At 45.7% G+C, this 17,127-nt stretch overlaps 1 protein-coding gene across 1 annotated transcript; it reads left to right on the top strand.

The window, feature by feature from the left end:
- The first annotated feature begins 387 nt into the window (after positions 1–387).
- Positions 388–16,478, top strand: LOC117530768 (parvalbumin, thymic-like). The gene is made up of 4 exons (XM_034193696.1): positions 388–751; positions 13,406–13,538; positions 13,642–13,751; positions 16,262–16,478. Exons 1-4 carry the CDS (start codon positions 691–693, stop codon positions 16,288–16,290), a joined length of 333 nt encoding a protein of 110 aa, XP_034049587.1. The 5' UTR covers positions 388–690; the 3' UTR covers positions 16,291–16,478.
- The last annotated feature ends 649 nt before the right edge of the window (positions 16,479–17,127 follow it).

The raw sequence follows: 17,127 nt of genomic DNA, 5'->3' as shown, positions 1-17,127 counted from the left end.
CTGTCTTTTTACACAACACAGACAGTGGTCTGGGGACATGAAAGGCAAAGCACTTTTCACTCATGTGATTTGGCACTGTACAAATAAAACTGACTAGAATTGCCTCGGTGATCACCATCCAGAACCAAAGACACAGCGACACGTGGGCACCTGCGCATGCCACACTGAAATTTAACGGGTTCTTCCTTGACCCATGCTGCACCACCACCGGGTTCGACAAACAAACCAACATGTGTAGGTGAAGGACCAGAATTAGTGAACATCTAAAGGACAAAAGCATAGACCTTTTTTTTTCTTGTTGCAGTGCGTGGGAAAAAGGTGAGTGGCGGCGAAGGATGAAAGTGTCAGAGGTCGTAATAACAGGATGTTTATGGCCTGCTGAAACACTGTCGAAGGCTTCAGCCTGAAACTGGAAACACACCCAACAAATATAGCCAGCGGTTTGGGTAAACACCTCTGACCCTGACACAGTCCACTTCAGAGAGCTGTGTAAAGGCGAGCACCTGTCCTTTGACCTCTTTTACACACAATGGTGAAGTAGTCAGCTGTGACTGACACCAGACACAAAGACACTGGTGGTTTCTGACACCGGTGGGTAAAGCTCCCTGTCACCTGTTCTTACTCTTTTCTCCATCAGTGAACCACATAGTGCCCCGAGCCGCAGCACTGAGCCCCAGATCGTCCTCCACCATGGCTATTAACGAGTTTCTCGCCGCGTCGGACATCACATCAGCCATTAATGCTTGTAAAGGTAAGTGTGTTTGTGTGTGTGTGTGTGGGGGGGGGCTGTTTGAAGGACATCAGAGCCTTTGATGATTGGTTCTCTATCCTGGGATGTCAGTGCTTTCTTAATGCATCTTGATTCATTTTTGCACTTCCATTCAAATTTGGCAAGAAAAGCCATTTGCTGTCCAATTTCTCAGGAGCAGCATTCAGAAATGGTGGAATAGGTGCCTCAGTGGGATAAGGAATTGGGGTACCAATGTAGACCTACTGGGTTTCTGCCCATGGAAAAGATATTTCATAGCATAGAATAGAAAGCCTGTATTGTCACTATACGCATGTACAATGAAATTAAAAGCAGCTCCTGCTCAGTGCAAACATATAAAACAATGAGGTGCTCAGTCTGAGGTGTATATACAATTGCAAAAAAAAAAAAAAAGTACTATGTATTTGCAAGAAGTCTGAATATGTATTTATGTACAGCGTGATATATTGAACATTATTACTTAGATGTTGCACATTAGTATTGACCGTATGCAGTGAATAATGGATATTGGACAGAGAGATGTGGGGATGGATACAGATATTGCACAGTAATGTATTTCACAGTAGGTGGGTAGAGAAAGTCTGGTGGGGGGTAGACTCATGCACCAATGTGAGTTCAGGATGGTGATGGCTATGGTTATGTTACGGCATCTGCATTGTCTCAGTCCACCCAGCTGTAAATGGGGACTGCCCGTGGCTGTGTGAGGGGGGGGGGGGTCTCTTTCTCTCATCATCTTTTCTCATCAGCTCCTCACAAGCACAGAACTAGTTAAATTCCTGAAGTGGCAGGCCAAGAAAAATTTCAGATAAGGTGAAGGCTGGTGTCTTGTCTTTTTTTTTTTTAATACTTTTGATTTTTATTAGGTTTCACAATTGATTATACAAACATTTCATAACAATTTCACAATGACAAAACAACATATTAACAGTCGGCTATTGTAACATAATCTATCCGATGAATGATATAAACAGAATTCAGGGATGAACATGAGCAAAAACTTAAGTTTTATGAACAGTAATTTATATGACATTTGGAAGGAGCTTAAGATCAATCATTCATCAGATCCATGTAAATTAGGCCATTTCCCCCACCTTCTTACATAGAGATCTGGTTGTAGTCTAAGCATATATGTTAGTCTTTCCATCTTGCGAGTTTCTTCAAGTTTTCTCAGCCAATCTTCCAACGTTGGTGGATCTGGGTGAAGCCATTTTTGGGTAATCATTTTTTTGGCAGCAGCGCCCATCATTCTAATTAGATATCTGTCGTTTTTTGTAATTTCCTCTGGGAGGTCTCCTAATAATAATGTCGACATGGGTTGCAACAGTTCTAAATCCATAATCCGTTCAATTTCTAGTATGACACTGTTCCAAAATCCAGCAATTTTTGAGCAGGACCAAAAAATGTGGGTGTGGTTGGCCTCCATGTCCCCACAGTCTCTCCAACACTTAACAGCTCCCGAATTTCTCCTTTGTTGTTTTGGGGTTATGAAAAATCGGACCAAACATTTCCAACAAAATTCCCTCCAATAAGAAGAACAAGAGGTAGACATTGCTGATTTACACATATTTTCCCATTGTTCATCTGAAATATTCTTATCTAGTTCTTTCTCCCATCTTCTTTTAATATAATCTGTTGATTTACGGTTGCCATTCAATAGACCTTGGTAGAGTTTAGAAATGATCGATTTGCATTGATTGTGGTATGTCTGTGTAGCCAAACGCGTTATCTCATTATATTCTGTTATCTTCACCACTTTTGTAAGTAAGTATTGACGTAGGTGTAAGTACCTAAAAAAATCTCTGTTTTCTATATTAAATTTCTGTTGTAAATTTTGGAAACTCGGCATGGCATTCTTATTTAATAATTTACAGTATGCAGTTATACCTTTATAAGACCAGTTTTTAAATGTTGAGTCCATTTGGTTAGGTATGAACTCTGAGTCGAATGCAGCCCATCTTAAAACTCTTATCTGATCCCACATTTTTAATTTTTTCACCACCCCGAACCAAATCGATAATGTAAAAGAAACCAGCGGACTTAAATCTTTTTGACATGCCTCCGCCAATTTATAATTGCCAATCAAAGCTTGTATTGGAATATCTCCGTTTTTCCTTTCTATTTCTTTCCATCTAGCCTCATTTGTGTTATCACACCACAGTATAACTGCCCTAAGTTGGGCCGCAAGATAATAGTCGTGTAGGCTAGGAAGAGAAAGTCCTCCTTTTTCTTTTTTGATCTTCAGTGTACAGTATTTAACTCTAGGTCTGTGACCTTTCCAAATAAATCTGGATATTTGTTTATCCCACTCATGAAACTGCGATTGAGGAATTTTAACAGGTAATGACATAAATAAATATAATAACCTGGGCAGTATCGAGATCTTTATCACCTCTGTTCTTGCTCTAAGATCTAATATATATGTTGTCCATTGTGTGAGGTCTTCCTTAATCTTCCTATTTACATCGTCATAGTTTTTCCTATATAAATCTCCTGTGAGTAAGCCATACTCCCAAGTATCTAATTGCTTTCTTAGACCAGTCTACTGTGATTCTATTTTTATTCTCTTTTGAAGGTGTATAGTTAAAAGTCATAATTTGGGTTTTACCTATATTTAGTTTATATCCTGAGTAACTACTAAATGTGTCTAATAGGTCTAAGAGGGCCCGAATGGATTGTTCTGGATTCGAGAGGTATAAAAGAACATCATCTGCATATAGTGCTATTTTGTGTTCTCTTGAATTTATTTCTAAGCCTTGAATATTGCTATTTCCTCTTATAGCCTGGGCTAGTGGCTCTATATATAAAGCAAATAAAGTAGGAGATAATGGGCAGCCCTGACGAGTGGATCTCTCCAGCTTTATTCGGTCTGTTAAACGTCCATTTATCTTTATTCTTGCTGTGGGTGCTGAGTATAATGTTTTGATGCTATTCATTGAGCTTTCAGAAAAAACGAAACGTTTCAGAACTAAGAATAAATATTCCCAGCTAACACAGTCAAAGGCTTTTTCAGCATCTAAACTAACCAGTACTGCTTTCTCTTTTTTTGCCTGAATGTGGTGAATTATATGTAGAGAGCGTCTTATGTTATCCTGAGTTTGTCGACCAGTAACAAATCCGGTCTGATCTTCTTCAATCAATTCCGAAATAAATAAATTCAGTCTGTTGGATATTATTAGTGCATATAATTTATAATCTTGATTTAAAATTGATATTGGTCTATAGGAGCTGCACAGTGTTTTGTCCTTGCCTTCCTTAGGTATAACTGTGATAATCGCCTCTGACCATGAAGGTGGTATAGTCATTTTCTTTAGTGTCAAGTTCAGTGATTTTAATAATACCGGTAATAATTCTTCTTCAAACATTTTATACCACTCGGCTGGCAGGCCATCTGTACCTGGTGTTTTATTATTTTTTAGTTTTCTCAACATCATTTTCAGCTCCTTCTTGTCAATTGGTTTAATTAAACTTTCATTCTGCTTTTCTCCAATTGATGGTAAGTCTAATGAATTTAGAAATGTTTTAACCTCTTCTAAATTTCTTTGTTCGGGCTGTGTATATAAAATTTTGTAATAAGTTTGAAATGCTTTATCTATTCCTTCAAGGTTGTTTTCTAATTTCCCTGTGCTGGGATCTACTATTGTGTGTATTGACTGTTGTATTTGTTTTTTGCGGATTTTCCTAGCCAGTAATTTTGTTGCCTTTGGTCCTGTTTCATAGTATGTTTGTTTCAAGAATTTATATTTCTTTTCCTCCTCTTCTTTATGGATATCTGAAATTTTTGTCTTATCTGTCGAATTAAATCAAGGGTCTGAGTAGATTGATTCCTAATATGTTAACTTTCCAAATTTTTTAATGTGTTTTCCAAATCATTACGTTGTTTTTCTTTTGCCCTCTTAATAGCTGTACTCAATGATATAAATTTCCCTCTTATAACAGCTTTTAAAGTGTCCCATAAAATATTAGGGTTAACTTGTTCGTTGTCATTTAGCTGTAAAAAAATTTTTATTTCTGCTTTGACCTCTTTTATAACTTTTTTATTATTTAATAAGCTTGTGTTTAATCTCCATATTGTCTTTTTAGGTCTATTGTCAAGATGAAGCTTTAAATAAATTGATGAATGATCTGATATATCCCTGGTTGTTGTGTGGGCCGCTGAAGAGGAGGTACTGCTGGCCCACCACCACCAGAGGGCACCCTGCCTGGAGTGCGGGCTCCAGGCACCAGAGGGCGCTGCCACCTCACAGGAGCAGCCGGGGTGACAGCTGTCACCTACGACAGCTGTTACCAATCATCTGATCCGCAGTGGTATATCAGCAAGACGTCATCTCCACTTCTTTGCCGAGATATCGCTCTACCGAGGAGGTAACGTATCCAGCCAATCGTGTTGTCTTTTGACCATAAATACTTTTTTGCCTTCATGCAGATAGTGAGTAGAACAGCAGGAGACTGTATTGGACCCTTTGGATAAGTACTCACATTCCTGCACTAACAGTGTTTTCCTGACGAGAGGTGGAGGTGGTTTTTCCACCATACGTGTTGCTGGGTGCAGGCGCACCCACATCTGACTGTTTCTGTTCCTCGCCAGCAGTACCAGATCCGACAAGCGGAGGCAGTGGCCACCTGGGAGTTCGGGACTTGGCGGCTCCAGTATTCCCGGGGTTCGGTGGCGTAGGAAATCGTGTGGTTCCGGTTCTGCTTTGGACAGACGTCTCCTATCTTCGAGCCTGCTCACATGACACCTTTGTGATTCGACTTTATTGTCTATTATTGTAATCGGTTGTGTTTGTTGTGCTTATTTCACAACAGTAAAAGTGCTATTTGACTTCCTCCATTGTCCGTTCATTTGCGCCCCCTGTTGTGGGTCCGTGTTCCTACACTTTCACAACAGGATATCTCGGCCAACGTCATGGATCCCGAGGGGCGTCAACCGGCTGTTGAACGGCCAATGGAAGAACAGGGCGCACAGGCGTCCGCAGGAGGAATGATCGGTGAGTTGCAGCGAATCCTCACCGCTTTCACGGCTCGGTTGGATCTAATGACCGAGCAGAACGTTCTCCTTAACCGCAGGGTGGAGGCTCTCGCCGCGCAGGTGGAAGCGCGCCCTCAGGGCGCTGCTGCGGCTCTCCCTCCTGTCGACCCTGTGCGTAACAGTGACGTTCCACAGGTCGTTCAACGACCCCTCCCACCTTCCCCGGAAGCATACATAAGCCCTCCAGAGTCGTACGGGGGTGGTGTGGAGACATGCGCGGACTTTCTTATGCAGTGTTCGCTCGTCTTCGCACAACGTCCCGTCATGTACGCGACTGATGCCAGTAAAATAGCTTATGTGATAAATCTGCTTCGCGGTGAGGCACAGCGCTCTGGGAGCAAAATTCACGGCTCCTTCAGACATATGATGGGTTTGTGAGGGAGTTCAGAACAGTGTTCGATCACCCAAATAGAGGAGAGACCGCTTCAGCCGTGCTGCTGTCAATGAGACAGGGGCGCCGGAGTGCAGCTGCTTATGCAATCGACTTCCGCATCGCGGCTGCGAGGTCCGGCTGGAATAGCACTTCCCTCCGCGCCGCCTTCGTAAACGGACTGTCGTTGGTCCTGAAGGAGCACCTGGTGGCTAAGGACGAACCGCGGGATTTAGATGGGCTTATTGATCTCGTTATACGATTAGACAATCGGTTAGAAGAACGCCGTCGGGAACGAGACGAAGGGCGTGGCCGGGCACGCGCCGTCCCTCTCCCTTCCAGCTCCGACCGAGCTCTGCCCTCCCCACGCTCCACGGCCCCTACGCTCCGTGTGGTTACAGCTCCCCCTGCTGATGAAGCTATGGACACGAGCAGGGCCACATTTAGACCCCCGGATAGACAGAGGAGGCTGGTCCGCGGAGCGTGCTTTGTTTGTGGCTCGATAGAGCATCAGGTGAGGGACTGCCCCGAGCGGTTAAACACCAACGCCCGCCCCTAGAAACTGGGCTAGGGGTGGGCCAAGACATTCACGTGGGACACACCCATATTGCCACACGACTCCCGGTTACAATCCTTTATGAGGATTTAACCCTTCAGGCCCCAGCACTGGTGGACACGGGCTCTGAAGGGAATTTGCTAGACAGCAAATGGGCCAGGGAGGCAGAGCTCCCTCTGGTGGCACTTACTTCACCTGTGCAAGTACGGGCACTAGATGGCTCCCTACTCCCTTTAATCACACATAAGACACCTCCAGTAACTCTGGCGGTGTCAGGGAACCACCGGGAGGAGATCGAGTTTTTTGTGACTCCTGCCACCTCCTGCGTGATTCTCGGGTTCCCCTGGATGTTAAAACACAATCCCCGGATCGATTGGCCGTCCGGGGTAGTGGTTCAGTGGAGCGAGACCTGCCATCGGGTATGTTTAGGTTCCTCGGTTCCTCCCGGTTCCCAGGCTAAGGAGGAGGTCAGAGTCCCGCCCAATCTCGGGACAGTGCCGGTGGAGTACCATGACCTTGTGGACGTGTTCAGCAAGGATCTGGCACTCACCCTTCCCCCGCACCGCCCGTACGATTGTGCCATTGATTTGGTTCCAGGCGTTGAGTTTCCGTCCAGCAGGCTGTACAACCTCTCACGACCTGAGCGCGAATCAATGGAGACCTACATCCGGGACTCTTTAGCTGCCGGGTTGATCCGGAATTCCACCTCCCCGATGGGTGCAGGTTTCTTTTTTGTGGGGAAAAAGGATGGCGGACTACGTCCATGCATTGATTACAGGGGGCTGAACGAAATCACGGTTCGTAACCGATACCCATTGCCCTTGTTGGATTCAGTGTTCACGCCCCTGCATGGAGCCCAAATGTTCACTAAGCTAGATCTTAGAAATGCGTATCACCTGGTTCGGATCCGGAAGGGAGACGAGTGGAAGACGGCATTTAACACCCCCTTAGGTCACTTTGAGTACCTGGTCATGCCGTTCGGTCTTACAAACGCCCCCGCAACGTTCCAAGCATTGGTTAATGATGTCTTGCGGGATTTCCTGCACTGATTCGTCTTCATATATCTGGACGATATACTCATCTTTTCTCCGGATCCTGAGACCCATGTCCGGCATGTACGTCAGGTCCTGCAGCGGTTGTTGGAGAACCGGCTGTTTGTGAAGGGCGAGAAGTGCGAGTTCCACCGCACTTCTTTGTCCTTCCTGGGGTTTATCATCTCCCCTAACTCCGTCGCTCCTGATCCGGCCAAGGTCGCGGCGGTGAGAGACTGGCCCCAACCTACCAGCCGTAGGAAACTGCAACAGTTCCTCGGCTTTGCGAATTTCTACAGGAGGTTCATTAAGGGCTACAGTCAGGTAGTTAGCCCCCTGACAGCCCTGACCTCACCAAAAGTCCCCTTCACCTGGTCGGATCGTTGCGATGCCGCGTTCAAGGAGTTGAAACGGCGCTTCTCGTCTGCACCCGTTCTGGTGCAGCCCGATCCTAGTCGCCAGTTAGTGGTTGAAGTGGACGCCTCGGACTCAGGGATAGGAGCTGTGCTTTCCCAGAGCGGGAAGACCGATAAGGTCCTTCACCCGTGTGCCTATTTTTCCCGCAGGTTGACCCCGGCCGAACGGAACTATGACGTCGGCAATCGAGAACTCCTTGTGGTGAAAGAGGCTCTTGAAGAGTGGAGACATCTGTTGGAGGGAACGTCCGTGCCATTCACGGTTTTCACTGACCACCGGAACCTGGAGTATATCAGGACCGCCAAGCGGCTGAACCCCAGGCAAGCCCGCTGGTCACTGTTCTTCGGCCATTTTGACTTCCGGATCACCTACCGTCCCGGGACCAAAAACCAGAGATCGGATGCCTTGTCCCGGTTACATGAAGATGAAGTCAAAGCGGAGTTGTCGGATCCACCGGAACCCATCATCCCGGAGTCCGCTATCATGGCCACCCTCACCTGGGACGTAGAGAGAACCGTCCGGGAGGCCCTGGCACGAAGCCTGGACCCCGGAACTGGGCCGAAGAACAGACTCTACGTCCCACCAGAGGGTAGGGCTGCAGTCCTGGACTTCTGTCACGGCTCCAAGCTCTCCTGTCATCCAGGGGTGCAAAGAACCGTGGCAGTTGTCCGGCAGCGCTTCTGGTGGGCGTCCCTAGAGGCCGACGTCCGGGATTATATCCAGGCCTGCACCACCTGCACCAGGGCCAAGGCTGATCGTCGCAGGGCTTCGGGACTGCTCCAGCCGCTGCCTGTGCCTCATCGCCCCTGGTCCTACATCGGCCTGGATTTTGTCACGGGCCTCCCGCCGTCCCAGGGCAACACCACCATCCTCACGATAGTGGACCGATTCTCCAAGGCGGCCCACTTCGTGGCCCTCCCGAAGCTTCCGACTGCCCAGGAGACAGCGGACCTCCTGGTCCACCACGTCGTCCGGCTGCATGGGATTCCAACAGACATCGTCTCCGATCGCGGTCCCCAGTTCTCCTCGCAAGTCTGGAGGAGCTTCTGCCGGGAACTGGGGGCCACGGTGAGTCTCTCATCCGGGTATCATCCCCAGACCAACGGGCAAGTAGAACGGGCCAATCAGGAGGTGGAACAGGCCCTGCGTTGCGTGATGGCCGCGCACCCGGCGGCCTGGAGTACCCAGTATGCCCATAACAGCCAGGTGTCGTCAGCCACCGGCCTCTCCCCTTTTGAGGTGTGTCTGGGGTATCAGCCTCCTTTGTTTCCGGTGGTTGAGGGAGAGGTCGGTGTGCCCTCGGTCCAGGCCCACCTGCGGAAGTGCCGTCGGGTGTGGCGTGCAGCCCGTTCTGCTTTGCTGAGGGCCCGGATGAGGACGAAAGCCCATGCAGACCGTCGGCGGACCCCAGCCCCTAAGTATTGGCCAGGGCAGGAAGTGTGGTTGTCAACAAAGGACATTCCCCTCCAAGTGGACTCACCTAAACTGCAGGATCGGTACGTCGGTCCATTTAAAATCCTCAAGGTCATCAGTCCAGCCGCGGTGAGGCTTCAGCTTCCGGCCTCACTGCGGATCCATCCCGTTTTCCATGTGTCCCGGATTAAGCCGCATCACACCTCACCCCTCTGTACTCCGGGTCCGGCACCACCTCCTGCCCGGATCATCGATGGCGAGCCGGCTTGGACTGTGCGCCGGCTCTTGGATGTCCGTAGGATGGGCCGGGGCTTCCAGTATTTGGTGGACTGGGAGGGGTACGGACCCGAAGAACGCTCCTGGGTGAAGAGGAGCTTCATCCTGGACCCGGCCCTCCTGGCCGATTTCTACCGCCGCCACCCGGACAAGCCTGGTCGGGCGCCAGGAGGCGCCCGTTGAGGGGGGGGTCCTGTTGTGTGGGCCGCTGAAGAGGAGGTACTGCTGGCCCACCACCACCAGAGGGCACCCTGCCTGGAGTGCGGGCTCCAGGCACCAGAGGGCGCTGCCACCTCACAGGAGCAGCCGGGGTGACAGCTGTCACCTACGACAGCTGTTACCAATCATCTGATCCGCAGCGGTATAACAGCAAGATGTCATCTCCACTTCTTTGCCGAGATATCGCTCTACCGAGGAGGTAACGTATCCAGCCAATCGTGTTGTCTTTTGACCATAAATACTTTTTTGCCTTCACGCAGATAGTGAGTAGAACAGCAGGAGACTGTATTGGACCCTTTGGATAAGTACTCACATTCCTGCACTAACAGTGTTTTCCTGACGAGAGGTGGAGGTGGTTTTTCCACCATACGTGTTGCTGGGTGCAGGCACACCCACATCTGACTGTTTCTGTTCCTCGCCAGCAGTACCAGATCCGACAAGCGGAGGCAGTGGCCACCTGGGAGTTCGGGACTTGGCGGCTCCAGTATTCCCGGGGTTCGGTGGCGGAGGAAATTGTGTGGTTCCGGTTCTGCTTTGGACAGACGTCTCCTATCTTCGAGCCTGCCCACATGACACCTTTGTGATTCGACTTTATTGTCTATTATTGTAATCGGTTGTGTTTGTTGTGCTTATTTCACAACAGTAAAAGTGCTATTTGACTTCCTCCATTGTCTGTTCATTTGCGCCCCCTGTTGTGGGTCCGTGTTCCTACACTTTCACAACACCTGGTACCTATATCGCAGCTTTCTATTCTATGTCTATCATTCCTGAATACCAAGAAGAGATCTATCCTTGAGTATACTGCATGAGGGGGGGAAAAGTAGGTAAAATCTTTTTCAAATGGATGTATCTCCCGCCATACATCCAGTAAATGTAAATCGTCCAAGCCCTTCTTTAACAGCTTACCCTGTGGTGTGACTGTCCTCTTATTGTTGGTTGTATCATTTGCATTCAATATTGTGTTAAAGTCACCTGCGCATATTAATATACCTTGTGACTCAGAGGATATTATTTCTAGGATTTTACCCAGGAAGTGCCGATCATAGTGTGGTGGAAAATAAACGGAGAGGAGAGTAGTCAATTTATCCTCTATTTTTCCCTGCACCATTATATACCTGCCTTCGCTGTCCCGTTTTTGTTTAATAAATTCGAAATGCAGAGAATTATGTATTAAAACCGCTACCCCTCTTTTGCTCCCTGATTTATAAGAACTGTAGTAAGTGTTTCTAAATCCATATTTTTTTAATTTCTCGTGTTCTGTTTGAGACAAATGAGTTTCCTGGAGGAACATAATTTGAATTTTCTCCTTTTTTATTTTGGACATTACTCTACTCCTCTTAATAGGGTTGTTCATACCATTAATGTTCCATGAAGCTGCTCTAAAATTATTATTAGTCATACCCGTACACCTGTTTACTTACGCCAACTACACAATAAGAACAAAAACCATTTGAACGTGGAACAAGTAAAAGTAAAAAAAACAAAAATAAGAATGAAATAAAGACTTCCAACCTTAGGGCCTCGTTCTGCCCTATCCACCCAGTACGTCCTATCCAGTCTTGTAGGAGAGATAATCCCATCCATGATAGGGTCTCCTTTTCCACTTGAAACAGTGTTCCTTCTCCTTTAAGCATAGCAAACAGTTATTTATTTATCCTGATGATCACTAAAAAGTTTAGTTGACAGGGGGTCAACGAGACATAGTCTTCTAGTTATAAATATTCAGATGACATTAAGTAGGTCTCATTGTTAAACAGATTATACTTGCTGTCGTTGGAATTCACGGAGTTTCTCGCGGGCGCGATCAATGTGTGAACAGCTCACTTTGTTCCAGTGTGTGTCTCTGGAAAGTCGAGGCCCATCCTCATCTCTCGGGCTTGGCACTTGTACAGAGTATCCCCTTTTCTTCATGTCCTCAGCTGCCTCCGTCGCATCCTTGTACAAACATGGACCTTCTTCCCAGTGGATCCTCATCTTAGCCGGGTACGGTGTTTGAAAACGAATCTTTGCCTCTTTGAGGATCTTCTTGATGTGCTTATATTCTTTAAGCTTGTTGTTTACTTCTGTCGGCAGGTCATGTGCAAATGCGATCCTGTTACCCTCAAAGGTTATCTTTTTTTCCCATGCCGCTTTTAATATCTTCTCTTTCATGCCGTAGGTGAAAAAATTGACCAAGATAGATCTTGTTACCGTATTATCCCAGGGTTTCGGACCTAATGACCGGTGTGCTCTCTGTATCTGTAGATCCAGGTCTTCCTTCAGGGAGAGTTGTTCTTTTAGGAATGCTGTCATGAACGTTAACATAGCGCTCCCTTCGGCCCCTTCTTTAACACCGTAAATGCGGATATTGTTGCGGCGCGATCTCCCTTCTAAGTCGGTAACTTTGTCCTGAAGTGTTTTTTGCTGTTTAAGACAATCGAGCAGTGTGTCCCTCAGATCCATGTTCACTGTCTCGAGATCGTCCACACGTTGTTCCAACTCTGTTAGCCTTGAGCTCTGGTTGCGAATATCCGCGCTCACCTCTTCCAGCTTCTGATTCACTTCAGCCTTGAAGTTACTCAAATCTTGTTTGATATCCCTCTTCATTACGTTAATGTCATTTTGCATTTCTTTTATATTACCGCATAAATTCTGTAAGGCTTTAGCAGTAGTTAGCTCGCTTCCTTCGTCTGGCTCTACGGCCTGCATCATGCTTATCTGGTCCTCAGCGTTTGAAGAATTAATCTTCTCTTGGCTGTCGTTTTTTGGACCCCCTTGTCTCTTCTTTGATCTAACTCCACGCATAATATGTCATTATAAACATGTACAAAGTCAATTTATCGAGTTTTGAGGAGTTTTTCTAACATCTGATCAGGACCGTCGAGGTTCTAGACCGCCATCTTGAAGCGCTCACCCGGAAGTCTGGTGTCTTGTCTTACAGGAATTGAAGGCATTTTTGACAATTTTTCAAAACCCTCTTAACCAATTTTCAAGGCGGTAGGTGGACAGCTCAGAAATCATCCAAACAAAAAGCTACTCAGGATCCAGGAATTTAATTTTCTTTAATGTTGTGAAACATGATGTTTTTCAAGATTTTATAAAAAATTTTTGAAAGCTGTTTAATCAATTTTCATGAAACAGGGGTTGGGTAAAGCAGGCTTGGGTCATGTGTCAAAGGAAGTATATTCATGGTTTTTTTTTTTTGTTTGTTTGTTTTTAAGCAGACTTACATCAGGAAACAGTGGTGGACATTGCAAGACTGCAAAATATTTTTGTGAACTTCAGTAACGCTGTCTGTCATCTATCACTATTTTGATAGAGCTTCTTTCTGTCATTTGACTTTCAGCAAAGGATTCCTTTAGCCCGAAGACATTTTTCAAAACAGTGGGTTTGTCCAAGAAAACCCCAACAGAGATTGAGAGAATCTTTAAGATTCTGGACCAGGACCAAAGTGGCTACATAGAACAGCACGAGCTACAGTTGAGTCCATGCATAACTACACAGACAAAAAAAAATCCATCATGTTACCATGGCAATGAATCAATTTCAGTTTTTTGTTGTCTCACGGTGTCTCTCTGTCAGATTGTTCCTGCAGAATTTCTCCAAAGGAGCAAGGCTCCTGACGATGGCCGAGACCAGAGCTTTCCTCCTGGAAGGAGACTCGGATGGAGATGGGAAGATTGGATGGGAAGGTAGCCAGGGAGACATGTCTAGTTTTTCTGATCAACCCTTAGTGTAGATGTCTTATTAGCTTGTAGTGTTGCCAGATCAGGGCATTGTGTAAACATTTTATGATTCCATTTAGCACTGATCTACCACAAATTTAACCAAAGCAATCAGAGATTTCTGACATCCACCAAGGGCTGACGAGGACTCAAAATAAAAGATATGTGATTCACATCCAAATCCGGATTCCACAACATAATGCAATAATTGCATACTGATCCAGAATGGACTGATCAAGATGTTGCAATCTGACATTTAATACACAAGATGAAACAAAATAGTGTCTTCCTGATCTTTGTCTTGCATTGTGATGTCATGTCCATGAAGTACACTCAACAAAAATATAAACACAACACTTTTGGTTTTGCTCCCATTTTGTATGAGATGAACTCAAAGATCTAAAACTTTTTCCACATACACAATATCACCATTTCCCTCAAATATTGTTCACAAACCAGTCTAAATCTGTGATAGTGAGCACTTCTCCTTTGCTGAGATAATCCATCCCACCTCACAGGTGTGCCATATCAAGATGCTGATTAGACACCATGATTAGTGCACAGGTGTGCCTTAGACTGCCCACAATAAAAGGCCACTCTGAAAGGTGCAGTTTTATCACACAGCACAATGCCACAGATGTCGCAAGATTTGAGGGAGCGTGCAATTGGCATGCTGACAGCAGGAATGTCAACCAGGGCTGTTGCTCGTGTATTGAATGTTCATTTCTCTACCATAAGCCGTCTCCAAAGGCGTTTCAGAGAATTTGGCAGTACATCCAACCAGCCTCACAACTGCAGACCACGTGTAACCACACCAGCCCAGGACCTCCACATCCAGCATGTTCACCTCCAAGATCGTCTGAGACCAGTCACTCGGACAGCTGCTGAAACAATCGGTTTGCATAACCAAAGAATTTCTGCACAAACTGTCAGAAACCGTCTCAGGGAAGCTCATCTGCATGCTCGTCGTCCTCATTGGGGTCTCGACCTGACTCCAGTTTGTCGTCGTAACCGACTTGAGTGGGCAAATGCTCACATTCGCTGGCGTTTGGCACGTTGGAGAGGTGTTCTCTTCACGGATGAATCCCGGTTCACACTGTCCAGGGCAGATGGCAGACAGCGTGTGTGGGGTCGTGTGGGTGAGCGGTTTTCTGATGTCAATGTTGTGGATCAAGTGGCCCATGGTGGCGGTGGGGTTATGGTATGGGCAGACGTCTGTTATGGATGAAGAACACAGGTGCATTTTTTTGATGGCATTTTGAATGCACAGAGATACCGTGACGAGATCCTGAGGCCCATTGTTGTGCCATACATCCAAGAACATCACCTCATGTTGCAGCAGGATAATGCACGGCCCCATGTTGCAAGGATCTGTACACAATTCTTGGAAGCTGAAAATGTCCCAGTTCTTGCATGGTCGGCATACTCACCGGACATGTCACCCATTGAGTATGTTTGGGATGCTCTGGACCGGCGTATACGACAGCGTGTACCAGTTCCTGCCAATATCCAGCAACTTCGCACAGCCATTGAAGAGGAGTGGACCAACATTCCACAGGCCACAATTGACAACCTGATCAACTCTATGCGAAGGAGATGTGTTGCACTGCATGAGGCAAATGGTGGTCACACCAGATACTGACTGGTATCCCCCCCCCCCCCAATAAAACAAAACTGCACCTTTCAGAGTGGCCTTTTATTGTGGGCAGTCTAAGGCACACCTGTGCACTAATCATGGTGTCTAATCAGCATCTTGATATGGCACACCTGTGAGGTGGGATGGATTATCTCAGCAAAGGAGAAGTGCTCACTATCACAGATTTAGACTGGTTTGTGAACAATATTTGAGGGAAATGGTGATATTGTGTATGTGGAAAAAGTTTTAGATCTTTGAGTTCATCTCATACAAAATGGGAGCAAAACCAAAAGTGTTGCGTTTATATTTTTGTTGAGTGTAGTTTTGATGTAATGTTAAATGTCGACAAAGTGAAATCCTGATCCAGAATCTGGATCCAGATCACCTCCAACATTTAATGGAGTCTTCCAAGGCCCAACACCAATGTGTAATGAAAATTTGATGAAAATCCATTAAGTAATTTGGATGTAATCCTCAAAATCTGACAAAGGGAAGCATACTTTGAAATCCTGATCCAGAATCCGGATGTGGCTCACCTCCAAAATTCAGTGGAGTCTTCCATGGCCTGTTATCTATCTGGTGTGTAAACTTGCTGAGAATCCCTGACGTAGTTTTGACGTAATCCTTAAAAACCCATATAAAGTGAAAGCATGATCCAGAATCCTAATTATGGCTGTTTTATCGAAACAATCTTTACCAACTTGTAGTTTTACACAAAAAAGCTGCATTGATCACTTCTTACAGTGTCCTTGATTTGGACAGTGAGGTTTGTTATCATATCAATATGTGAAAGCATCATGTCATGTGTAAAATGTTTCTTTTTTTCTTGATTTTATTCCAGAATTTTCTGCACTAGTCAAGTCGTCTTAAGACTTGCAGGACGGCTTTGAGGAATTCTGGGCTTTTCATCGTGATGTGGACCTCATGTACATAATAGGCTCAGCAGGAATCTCGTGTTTGGAATGATAGTTTTCAGGGAAATTTTATGTTTTAAACTTATTATTACATTAAATATTGTGTGTTTCCCTGCAAATCAGAAAATAAAGATCATGTTGCCAATAAAATCCCAGCGTGTAGTTTCTGCTGTTGAAAGATGAGCAAAATTTTGTGCCTCACATTATGATGTTATATTGAGAAGGGACAGCAATGCAGCATGGAGGGATCAGGAGGATTTGGTTTCTCCAGAGTGCAACATGAGCAATTTACCACAGTGTGAACCAAGTCTTTTGTTCTGCCAACCGCAGTGTGAAACCACAGAAGAAATAGTTTAATGCACAAGAAAAGTTTAAAGTCATGAAGCTAATTCACCTGAGTTTTGAAACAATTGTATTTTAAACCCTTGTGCACCAATAAGGTTACTTATTGGTGCACACTGTTTGTCTGGATCCAGACCAAGTGGCAGATCGTGTCTTGTGATCCTTATTCCTTTGATCATCCCCAGTCCTTTGTTCTATGTATTTGATCCTGACTTTCTAACCTGTAATTAGGATTGGTGATTAGTTCAGCTATCAAGATCAAAGGACAGGATCCACCCCTTGATTCTGACTTCTTTGATTGTGGTCATTCCTTTGATCTGTAACTCAGATTCTGTCTTTAAATCCTGTAATCAGGATTGCTGATTAGTTGCTGATCCACCATTTGATCCTTATTCTTTTGATCCTGATAATAGAGTCAAAGCCAGACAGCGAGACAAATGGCAATGAAAAC

This window comes from Thalassophryne amazonica, chromosome 18, assembly GCF_902500255.1.
Source record: "Thalassophryne amazonica chromosome 18, fThaAma1.1, whole genome shotgun sequence".
Classification (NCBI taxonomy): Eukaryota; Metazoa; Chordata; class Actinopteri; order Batrachoidiformes; family Batrachoididae; genus Thalassophryne; species Thalassophryne amazonica.
This window is presented reverse-complemented; position numbering and strand designations above follow the sequence as displayed.